Source organism: Etheostoma cragini, chromosome 11, assembly GCF_013103735.1.
Source record: "Etheostoma cragini isolate CJK2018 chromosome 11, CSU_Ecrag_1.0, whole genome shotgun sequence".
Classification (NCBI taxonomy): Eukaryota; Metazoa; Chordata; class Actinopteri; order Perciformes; family Percidae; genus Etheostoma; species Etheostoma cragini.
The window spans coordinates 1556690-1569189 of NC_048417.1; the positions used below are offsets into that span (position 1 = coordinate 1556690).

General features: G+C 40.2%; 1 protein-coding gene and 1 long non-coding RNA gene across 5 annotated transcripts in view; both read left to right on the forward strand.

Annotated features, from left to right (window-relative positions):
- mlphb (melanophilin b) overlaps window positions 1-8663 on the forward strand; it is a 47909-nt gene extending 39246 nt beyond the window's left edge. For 2 of the 4 annotated variants that reach the window (XM_034884931.1, XM_034884934.1), the window contains 5 exons: window positions 2295-2444; window positions 2536-2604; window positions 3531-3579; window positions 5241-5335; window positions 7934-7986. In XM_034884931.1, the coding sequence (XP_034740822.1) occupies window positions 2295-2444; window positions 2536-2604; window positions 3531-3579; window positions 5241-5335; window positions 7934-7960 (390 nt within the window). In that variant the 3' untranslated portion in view covers window positions 7961-7986. Of the gene's footprint in view, window positions 1-2294; window positions 2445-2535; window positions 2605-3530; window positions 3580-5240; window positions 5336-7933; window positions 7987-8074 lie in introns of those variants that run through there. The other 2 variants (XM_034884932.1, XM_034884933.1) reach the window with 2 other exon arrangements.
- A 1110-nt stretch (window positions 8664-9773) lies between these two features.
- LOC117952569 lies at window positions 9774-10234 on the forward strand. Its single transcript, XR_004658454.1, has 2 exons — window positions 9774-9811; window positions 9947-10234. It is a non-coding gene; the product is annotated as an uncharacterized LOC117952569 (long non-coding RNA).
- The last annotated feature ends 2266 nt before the right edge of the window (window positions 10235-12500 follow it).

The following is a 12500-nucleotide window of genomic DNA, read 5'->3' on the forward strand; positions in this document are numbered from 1 at the left end:
GGATTTACCCTGCAGAGATCTGAGGACCAGGTAACCATAGTCCTCAGAAATCCACCAGAGGTTAGAACGCCAACACAAGAACAGAGGAAGGTACTGGACATTTGGGCCGAAAATGAGAGAATTTCCGATGGCAATGGAACAATCAGGTAAATGAAACGTTGTGTTTTTTCATACTGTCGTTCATTACCAAGTTTCAACCGTAGACTAAACCGTATTAAAATAACGGACTTTAGATGTTAAGCTGTTAGATAATAGACTCGACCATCTTTCTGTCACAGATGTGAACTAACCACAGACCGTTGCCTCTTTCGTGGACTCATGGCATTGATTAAATGAGCAGAAAATCAGCAGAGGAAAAAGAATGATTCACACAAACAAGAGTTTGATGCCAGAACGTTCATCAGAAACATGCATTCTGCACATCTGGTCGTTGCACACTCCGTACTTTAAGCAAACAGCCTGGCTCATGAAATTCCATACCAGCTCTGCAGCAATCCACTTCAAGCACACGCTGTAGTCATAAATCAAGTAACTCAGCCTTAGCATTTATTTTTCCTTTGCAACCATCGCTCCCAGATATTCTGAAACATAGTCTTGACTAGTTAAATATCTCCCTCTTATAGTTGCTATGAGGCTCTATGGTCTGAACTGTTTTCACTGGCACCTCTTTCCCTTATAGTTAACAAAGCTGTTTGTTTTTTGGGGGTTTTGCTATAGGCCTGTTCAAACTGCTCTTTCTTAAGGATTTACAGAATCATGTAACACTAGCTTTTACAAGCGGGAACCCACTCCTCTGAAGTTAAAACCTGATTAGGCCCAAACTTGTAAAACTGGGTTTTCTTTCCCAGAATGACTGAAGGGGTCAGAGGTCAACAGCCCCCTGATTCTGCTTATTATCAAACCAAATCGTAAACTATAGTAAACTTTGAACGTCAACTACGCACTTACAGGAGATATATGTATGTATATATATATATATATATATATATATATATATATATATATATATATATATATATATATATATATGCTGTTTATAAAAGAGTGAATCTTGCTGTTCAGAAAGAAACCACTAAAATTCCAGTTGTGCTGCTGCTGCTGGGTTGGTTTAGTTTATATGATCCAGCTGATTTGGAAATTCATCCTTTTTGGAAAAGATTGCTTTGGACTTTTCATCCAACAATTGCTCAATAACAAGAACCTCCAACCTAATTAACAAAATAGGTTATATGTCACCTCTTTCCAGAACAAGTCAGGAGGGCATTTTCTGATCTGACAACGTTAACGATGCAATAGCATTTTTTGTGTGAACAAATCATTTTAAAATTGAACAACTTGAAGTAAAATAGATCATGTATTGAGCAGGACCTTTCACTCATGAATAACACACTTGTCGGCACTCTAAATGAGTACTAAATGAGTTGTTTGCTTGCAGATATTTTGCGTTACACTTTAACTAAAATGTACCCTAATCAATTTAATTATCTAACATTGGTTGACATACTGGCCCTGAATAGTTTTAACCTACGACACAAGCAAATTGTTACAGTTCTGCATATCAGGGTTGCTTAAAAATGTTTTTAATGATGGAAATTATTGACTGAAACGTGCCTACATACTTTTCAGTCATTTGGATTTCAAAAACATGTTAGACTCAAAGCTTTATTGTGTAACTTTTTGATATAAATGAACATCTGTTAAATTCAAACCATTCCAAAGTGAGTTATACAAAGCTAAATAAGACCTCTCTCTGCATTTCTCAGTAGGGCTATGTTCAGAAGATTGTGTCTTTTGGCGACCATCGAGTGAAGCTTATGACCTTTTCTGAAGAGTCCATGATGTTTTGTTAATCCCATGTATCCTCCTTGGCTTCTAGCCGACTGCGTGGAGGAAGGGTGGGGGCGCTGTGAGATCACAGAAGGCTTGTATCATGTGGATGGGCCAACAGTTTTGTTGTCATTACTTAGAACACATCATGGGGGACACAGAAACTATGCACTATACCTTTAAGTAAATAGCTCAAAAATGAATACTTTTATGTCGCCGAGGGGTGACTGAGGGGTGACTGAGGGGTCACTGAGGGGTCACTGAGGGGTCACTGAGGGGTCACCGAGGGGTCACAGGACATCCCCGGCTGTCTAGTCCATCGGGAACCCTTTGTTGCATGTAATTCCTTATCTTTTTCTCCCCTGATTTCCTGTCATTTCTCTACTGTTGATTCTTTAATAAAGGCATAAAGGCATTAAATGAAAAACCAAGTCACATTTTTGTTATTTCCATCACTTCTCTTGTAGACAAGCCAGTCAACAGAGAGCCTGGAGAGGAAGCGGCCCCCGCTAGAGGAGGGGTCAAACGGGAGCTTCAAAGGCTCCACGGCCTTACTGGTGGAGCTGGAGGACCAGGTAGCTCAGGCAGCCGCCAACGTCCAAAACGCCCAGAGTGAGGTAAGGGGAAACCAGAAGCTGAGTCAAGCTCATGTGGCGTATTAGATTTGTTTTGAAGAGACAGAAAAGTGAACTCTCCTTTTCTCCCAAGGCCTCTTACATAGAGAACCGGATTGCTGCCCTGAATGCTGCCGGCATGCCAGTGGATAAAAGAAGAAGGGTAAAGACATTTATTTTATTTGACAGCAATGTCAGAGTCAGAGCTGTTAAAAATCAATATTAAAATGTGTCCATGTGTGAAATACTTTTCATATTATGTAAAATGCAATGCAGTTCCGGGAGTTGTCTTTGCAAACAGAACAGCTTTAAAACTATCCTGGTTGCCTAAACCTAAGACTTAAAACTTCAAGTTAATGTTATTTTCATGTGTTGATTACGAATTTTTGAAGTGATGTATTTTAATGGGAAGCCTGTTTTGTGATCACAGAACGATTACGGTAGCGAGTCGTATTGAGAAGCCAAAAAGGAGGTTGGTGGTGTCGGGGGGTCTAAATACACAGGACTTTCACCCCGGAGACCGGGGATTGTGTCCCTCGTGTTTCAGTTCCTCTCCTTGTTATTCTCTTCCCAACCACTTCCTTTCAACGTTTATTTTTTTCCTAACCACAACCCCAACCGTCCCGTTGTTGTGGCCAGCGTGGGGCGTTTCATGTCCCTGTTGTTGCATCCCCCCCCCCAGAGACCGCGGATCGTGTCTCTGCGCCCCTGGGATCATGTCCTGCGTGTGGCGGCCCGTCCTGTTGTTGTGGTTGGCGTGTGGCGTTTGATGCCACACGCCGTTGTTGCGTCCCCCAGAGCAGCCCAGTGTCATGGCAGTTCGTGAAATGGTCAAAATCGAAAATCGTGACCTGTACACAAATCAATAGGTCAAAATAACGTGACCCATTCCCGAACTGGCGTGAGGCCGGATTAGACTCCGCCCTCTTACATTTGAATCAGCCAACAAGATCCTTTCTGTCTCCTCAGCACATCTGTCTCTGATCAATGTTTCCACCCTTTAAGGTGACAAAATAACTGATAGGCCATATATTTCTCACATTCTTACTTTTATATATTCTGTTTGTTTCCCGCTTTGTTGTCTTCTAGTCTGCGATCCCGATCCAAGCAAGGAGACTCTCCCACAACTTTCCCACAAGTAAGAACTGACACTGCTGCCCTGGAGCAGGATCCCTTAGGGCCTTCTGCCTGACTCGAAACATCTTAACCTTGTTAAACTCAAAGAACATGATGATCTGCTTTGTGAGCTGGTAAACACAGTGTCCTATTGAACTACAGCTTTAATTTTCCCAACTGTATGTTGGATTTTTAAACTCTGCAGGATTCACAAAGGTACTATAAATACTTTAGTAATATAAATGTTGTTAGGCAGAGTATTCAAAACATCTGTTTTGCTTGCCACTGAGAAACTCTTCTGGGGCAATCCCCATTCAGACTAGAGACATGATGAAGCGTGATAAGGCATTTGTTGTAAAATGGTGCTGCAGCTCCTTTAAGAGAGCTCAGTGCGTGTGTGTGTGTGTGTGTGTGTGTGTGTGTGTGTGTGTGTGTGTGTGTGTGTGTGTGTGTGTGTGTGTGTGTGTGTGTGTGTGTGTGTGTGTGTGTGTCCAAAGTAAACCCCACACTGAAAGCCAAGTTCATCCATTTGCTCACCAGAAACGGGATTTTAACCCTGACGTTATTCATTGTATAACATCAGCCCTGGAGTTGAAGAGTCTTCTCTGGTTTTGTGACCAGTGCAACAAGTTCTCCAAACCACATGAGGATGTAGGGTACCAGTTAAAAGTTTGGACGCACTTCAACGGGAAAGTAGGTCAAAACCTTTGACAGGTACTGTGCGTTGTTGGTTCCTACCCCCTAACAGGACCCACAGGAGCGTTTTCTATCCTCATACGCAAGAGTAATGTGTTACGGTTTTACGAGGATAGGACCTAAAATGCAGAGATGAGGACAGCAGGCAGGTAGGCGAGGGTAAACCAGAATTTATTAAACAGAGACCAGGGGAGGCAAAGTCCAGGAACAACAAAATCCAAAAGGTCCAAAAGCAAGCAGTCCAAAATAGGTCCAACATTAAAAAAAACAGGGTAACAGCACAGGGGACAACTCACTGGGAATATCTGGACCGCAGACACGAACACCTTCACAAGACAGAAGGATCTGACAAGACAAGGGAAGCACAGACATTATATAAACGAGGTAACGAGGTAACGAGGTGACTAGAGGGCATGGAAGCAGGTGGAAAACATCACAAGAGCGGGAAGACACAGGAAGTAAACATAGAGGTGAGACAAGACAAAAACCAGGCTTCAAAATAAAACAGGAAACAGAACAGACAGACATTCAGGGGAACACAAGACAACGAAAGACCGGGGAGAAGGGACACAAACACAAGACAGGACCAAAAGAGAAAAGGAATCCAAAACTAAACCCCAAACCAAGACAGAATGTAGTGGTTGCGTTTTAAAGGTAAAGATCGCAGGTTTTAAACACAATGTTAACGTTGGACATCGGTCGCAGTTTGATTAGGTTTAAAAACATCTTTAGTTAAGTTTAGAAAATCATCATTATTTGGGTTACTTCACTTCCATTCACGTATGTGACACCAAACATAGAAGTTAAAGAGTTGTTTCCCAGCGATGCTTTTCCAACAACGTTATTGTTGGTGTCTGTCATTTTACAATTTAAGGTTAGTAATAAATCCACAAAGCAAATCACAGTCAGACTTTATAGATGTACCTAGTGTGAAGAAACCGAGCCAGTAGAACATGGATGTGCAATGTAGTTGCTGTGTGTTTCCAGGCCAGGTGGCCAGGTTTGAGAGGAACTCCTTCTACAGGGGCTCCCTGACCCAGAGGAACCCCGTGGCTAAGCCTGAGACCAGGGCCACCTGTGCGGTATGACCCCGCTATACGCTGCTGTGTGCACTGAAGAGTTCAGTTCCAATAGCAGCTGCCATTTGGGAACAAAACTCATCTACAGTCTCATAGTCAGTCTGTCTTAAAGTTATTGAATGTTGAACTTAATGGAATAATTTTACATTTTGAGAAATACACTTACTCACGTTCTCAGAGGTAGAAAACTGATAGCACTGTCATGTCTGCGGGTTAAGTTCCACCGACATTGTACCATGCATAATTTGTCTTGACAAAAAAATATAAAAGCTTAGCCTAGCTTAGCATAAAGACTGAAAACACGGTGAAACAGCTTGGTGTCAGCTCCTGGTGTCAGGCTAACGAAACACTTTAATAAAATTAATATGCACAAGACAAAAGACACGTTATCACATTCATTCATCTTACACAACCCATATACCTCTCATACAGACACACACACACACACACACACACACACACACACACAGACATTACTATGCATTACTAATTTCTAATATACTCAGGTCACAACATGTTATTTAGTGAGTTTCAGAGGTGCTGGTAAGCAGATTTTGTTGACTTTCGACCAAGTCGGGATCCAGTCTTAATGCTAAGCTAAGCTAACTAGCCGCTGGCTGCTTTTTATTTAACAGACGTAGTGGCTTTGATCTTCTCTTCAAGTGTATTTCTGAAAATGTCGCACCATTATTTTAAATGTCGTTTCCCAAATGGTTCTACTGCCGGAAACCAAGTCTTCCTGTACTGGTTGCACTGGGCTTGACTTCTGCAGGATGGTGGTTGCTTTCCCATCAGGCTTTGTGGTGATTTTAAATGGCTGTCCTTTCTTTTTTTTTTGCTTCTTCTGTTTCAATCAAATAAACAAATTCTTGCATTATTAAGAATGTATAATCACTGTTTTTCAGTTATTCCGACTAATATTATGTTCTTTCATGTTTTTACACTTTTTCTTTACACTAGATGAGGGACAAATATATATTAATATTATTTGTAGTTTCTGCTTTTACACACGACTTTTACAAACGTCTTTTGTTTTTCCTGAATTAAAATAAGCAGTGCATGGATCCTTCCAGAAGAACTGAGAACTATTACAGGTTGAATTAGAGAAAAACTATGAGTTAAAGGTGAATTCCAGTCGATTTCAACACGTAGCTCTGTAGTTTGTAAATGTGGAGGTGTGTCAGTAGAGAGAAAAACTAACCAATCGGTGCTGCCTACATCGAGTTATCCTCCTGCTAGAGTTAGCACCCAACAGGCTCTAACAGGGCAAGTTATAAACCTTTTTGCCTAAAAACATGTTCAAAATGTCTCTAAAAGTGCCCCCCCATGTGCAGTGATTCCTTCAGAGGGAACAAGGTGAATCTGACTGCAGTAGATGTGAAAAAAATGCATGAAAGTTGTGTTAATTCAGCTGTTTTTGGTTCTGGTGTTGATTCTTAAAGAAGCGCTTAGGGACCGCCTACAAACTACAACACATAAAAGTGATACAAACATATTAAAAAAAATAAGCATTTGCTTATTTTTTAATAGTAAGTACTGTAGAACAACCAGCAGGAGACAATACTTTATTTTACCAATAAATTGATTGCCTACATATTTTAGTTTCATCTCTTTTCTGTGTTGTAGTTTGTAGACGGTCCCTAAGCTCTCTAACTTGTCTCAACACAGGAACTCAACACAGCTGAATTAACACAACTTTTATGCATTTCTGTCACATCTGCTGCAGTCAGATTTACTGTGTTCACTCAGAAGGAATCACTGCACATGGGGGGGCACTTTTAATGACATTTTGAACATGTTTAGAGACTACAAACACGTTTAAAACGTGCCCTGTTTGAGCCTGTTGGGTGCTAACTCTAGCAGGAGGATAACTCGGTGTAGGCAGCACCGATTGGTTAGTTTTTCTCTCTACTGACACACCTCCACATTTACAACTACAGAGCTACGTACTGGAATCTACTGGATTTCTCCTTTTAGAAGTACATGGCTGAATACATTTCTGTGAATTTGAGACACACATTGTGTCACACCCAGGTCTAATTGATAAAAACAAAATTCACAATACTTTATTGGCCAAATGCAACAAATTAGTTTTTGTCCTGTAGCCCAGCTGTGGTCCAGTCTCCATCAGTCCAGTTTAAAACCACAGCTTTAGTTCAATATAACTAAAATCTTAAATTTTTCGTTGATTATCACTGTTTCAGTCAAACAACTGGCGTTAGAATTGCTGATTATGACAGCATAACGTTGTGTTTGGCGCCTAGACGCCGACCTCATTACGTCCCACAGATATGTTTGCATGTGATATTGGGGAGTGATGACTTAATAGCTTTGAATATGTTGTCCATTTCCTGTTAGTTTGTCTTCTACAGTAATCATTAACAAGGCCCACAGCTCCTGCCATGATTAATAAGTCATCAACATGTTTCTAAAGGTTAGCGAAGATATCACAGAGCTGTAGTTTCTCTTAGATTCAAGTGAATGAATGAATGATTTCATGCCTAACAGTGAATCCATTAACCCAATCAAAGCATGACATGATTAATTATATAATTGTTGACCAGCCAATGAGGATGTGTTTCTGTCTGTCTCTGTTTGCAGAAACCAGTAATGACACAGGGCTCATGAGGAGGAGGCTGAGCATCATGTGACCAGCTGAGCATCATGTGACCAGCTGAGCATCATGTGACCAGCTGAGCATCATGTGACCAGCTGAGCATCACGTGACCAGCTGAGCATCACGTGACCACGTTACTGTTTGGAATCTACTGAAATTCAGCTTTCAGAGACTGTCAACTGGGATGGGGGGCTTACATTTATATTTAAAATGTCCGAGTTGAACTATATGAACTTTATGACGAATTATATGCCCTCACTGCTAAACTGGCATCTTAGGGTGTAAGATGCAAGTTAATGCATTCACCTATATATGCAAAAAAAAAAGAATTGAAATTTGCTGTTTTAATCTAAAAACCTAGATATTTATTCAAATATTTACACATGCATTTTAAATGAAGCTATTTATAGCCAGTTGAAAACAATTGTGCAAGAACAAACTACAAATCAGCTTGAAGTAGTTTTACATTTTCCCTTTATTTTTTTTTTTATGTACCTTTTTGCCGCGAGGGGTCTCTCGACTAAAACAACGGGTGGTCAACGCAGACTTTAGATGATGTCGGGAAGTTGCGTGGAATTATGGGAGCTGTTGTTTTTATTGTTATTATAGCACAACGGGGTAAGCCAGCCATCACAAAGCCAACCTCCCATGGAGCCATTTTGATACTGATAAGCCATCATGAGCCATCGTTAGCATCCCATTGACTCCCATTCATTTTAGTGTTGCTTCACACAGCCTTCTCATGATCGTAGCAGTACTCACAGGTAACTTTAAGTCTTCTTTGATTTTCCTGGAGCTGATCATTGATCGAGCCTTCTCCATTTTGTCTTTTCTTCCATCCATTTGAAGGGTAGTTGACCGTTTTTCTCCACGTTGTTCAGACTTCGGGCTCCATTTCAAGACATTTGAAATCATTTTGGCTGAGCAGCATATCATTTTCTGCACTTCTTTAAATGTTTTCCCCTCTCCAATCAACTTTTTAATCAGAGTCCACTGTTCCTCAGAGCAATGTCTGGAACATTTTGTGAAATGCACCATAACCAGCATGCATTGCTTCCTTCCTTCCTTCATCATGGACCATAACTGACACCTGTTTCTTCACAGAATCAATCACCTCACTAACTGAACACAAAACTGCTCTTATTTAGAACATGAACCTTTCAATTACAGATTCAGTTACACAGAATGAGCAGCATGCATGTCTTGACTGTTGGGTCTGATGGTTTACTATGACTCTGCAACACCTTCTAGTACATTATTTGCCATGTAGAAATATCACTTCTACTAAAAAATAGGGTTTATGGAGTTTGGGTGGCTCTTTCTAATATTTTGCAATAACACAATGCAAAGAGAAACAATTTATGTTCTCACCACGTTCAACAGGAACTTATTGAAAGTAGGTTATGCATAATTCTAAATCAATGGTTCCCAAACTTTTTCAGCTCAAGACCCACAAGGGAAATTCGGTGTCTCCCCAGGACCCGAATTTACGGAACAAAACCATGAATTTAAATGTAAATGAAGTATATTTATTCCATTATAAAAGTAAACAAAGACAGAAAAGGTCTCTATTCTCCTTTTTGTGTCTCTGTCCCCTCCCATCATCCCTGAGTACCGACACCAACGTGTTTAAATAATGCTGACTTGAATTTAATGAGATGTATGTGTCCGCTTGGAGATATCAACCAGCTGATCTAGTCCAGGTTCGGCTTTTGAAAGTGCCCTTCTGAGGTCATGCTGGGGTCATGCTGAGCATTTAGTCTGCTCTCTGCCAATTGGCGACCCAATAAAACGGGGCTACGACCCTAAGTTTGGGAAACATTGTTCTAAATCATCTGTTGATAAAATGTGTTATAGTAGATGTGGCCGGGTTGGCTCAGTGGTAGAGATCATTCAAGGTCCAGGTTTCGAATCCAACCTGGTTTCTTCTCACCGAACTCTCCTGTCAAATGTTAACGGCGGAAAAACCACTAAAAACTCTTTAAAATCTGTTTTAGTAGAATGAGGAATAGCCATATTTTTCAATTGAAGATGGTTTCATGATTTCTATTAACTGTTTGCACATGCAGACGGGTGACACATCAAAGGACGACCCTACTCTGGAAATGCAGATGTTTCCATGCAGGTTACCAAGGGTTACCGTAAAACGATGATATGGACGCCACGGCCTTTGCAGCCACAGGTTGTCCTTAACCCTTGTGTTGTCCTCGGGTCAAATTTGACCAATTTTCAGGTTTTTCATCAAAAGAAATAAGCTGAAAATCAAATAGCTTTGGAAAGAACATAAAAAACCACCTATAACATTGAAAAAGTGACAAATATTTCAGAAAAAGCAATTTATTTATTTTTTTCATTGTTGACAGGAAGACGACACAAGGATTAAATAAGTCACCCGTCTGTAGACTACTACTCTATTTTAAGTTGAAGCCCTTATTTAAATGATGTATTTCTAATCATGCAGTAACAATGTTTGTCTTATTGGTTGTATTAAATTATATGCAAACTAAACTGTCATTTCGGTCTCGTCTTGACTTTTTCGTCTTCGCTGCCGCGTCCTGTCGCAGAACGGCGTTATCTCGCGTTATCTCTCTCAAATCATGCTTTCATTGTTGACCATTCAATCTGCCTGTCATCACTCTGAGAAATATCTGTACATTAACAGTTGTATGACTGTAAATTTTAACAGAAATTGTCCCTTGAATGTGATTTTCAGGTATATATATATATATATATATATATATATATATATATATATGTATTTTTTTTAATCATTCACACAGTTATTTAATTGAAAAATTCAGTTTTTTTAACTACGGTAGAAAGTCAGGGTACTTTTTCTGTAATTTTAGGGATTTACTTCTTAGTGTGTAGATCATTACACATTCCTCTTCTCACATGTCCTGTGTATTTTAACATGACTGATGGCGTGTTGAGTCCACAGGGAGGATAGGATCAATGTGCACTCGACAACATTTTAAGAAGATTGACATTCCAGAGAGGCTATTTTAAAGCTGTCAAAAAGTTGTATTTACTGCGTGTCCATAACATGAACCGACCCACAGTATATCATTTAATTTATAACTTTTAGTTTTGGGTTTCTGAAAAGAAGAAATCTGCAACAACAGCTGATGGTTTGGAATAAACAGAAGAAAGAAGTGAGTAGTTATAGCATAATCAACGGTGGTTGGCATCACTGATGATGATGTTGTTATTAATGATGAAAAGAGCTCCAGCGCCTACAGAAATGGAAAAGGTCTCAACAAGCAACTCCAAATATAAATGTGTTGCTGCGGTTACGAAAAGTTCACAGCTTAACACTTTACAGTAAAGTGAAGTAAGTTAAAGCAAGTTTGACTTTGTAATGCAACAGAACCCCAAATCCTAAATAGTATCCCAGTTCATTGGGAACTTTTTGGATTTGGTGCACTATTGCCCCTCTCCAGTGAAAGCCAGTCACACACACACACACACACACACACACACACACACACATTGGACAGCTCCATATACAGTAGATATAGTGTGTATTATGAGTTGTTCTTGAGAGGTGGGTGACATCATGCCTGCTCCACCTGCTGGAGTATAAAGAGATGATGGAGCGACTGATAAACGGAGACACCGTCCCCCCCCCCCCCCCCCCCCCCCCCCCCCCCCCCCCCCCCCCCCCCATAGAGCCGTGAGACCTCCCCCCGAGACAACTCACTCCTTCAGTCCTTCTTGTTCAGTCTCTCTTCAGTAACTGCGTGTGTGTCCAGTGGGATTTACATTAACGTGACACACACTCACACCTGGAGGGAGAAGAGGATTTACTCGGGTCAGTCATCCTTCTTGCACCTGGTCAGATCCTGAGGTCCGACAGTAAGTCTTCATTTTGGTCCAATGTTGCTGTAAATACTGTGAAATATAGTTGGGATCAGATGTGATGAATACTGTGAAATATAGTTGGGATCAGATGTGATGAATACTGTGAAATATAGTTGGGATCAGATGTGATAATACTGTGAAATATAGTTGGGATCAGATGTGATGCCAGATTGGAGGAATAATGTTGATTCAAATAGAGAACAAACTGCCTGAGATTTAAAATATAAAAGTTTTTTTTATTTTTGTTTAACCCTTGTACGGCGTTCAGGTCAAATTGACCCATTTCAAATTTTTACAAGAAGAAAAATGGAAAAAGTTCCATGTTTTCTACCTGAAATCAGCGTCCTTTCCTTATTTCCTGAGATAAACATGTCTTCCTGACTCAGAACATTATTCTGGATATGACACTTATGTTGTTTCCATAGTGGATTTTTAACATGAATTATAACCTTATAACCCCACTTCCATGTTTAATAGTGTGCTAGTAGAGACTGAAGCATTCCCTAAACATAGATGTTATCTCAGCTGTTAGAAACTGAGATAAAGACAACATTTATTAATAGATTATAAAGTAACATTTTATTTCAGAATTGTTTTTAAAACCCTGAATAAGTCCCGGGTCAGTTTATATTGTAAAGAGACAATACAAGGGTTAAAGTGACCCAAAGTGCAGACTACATGCATGTG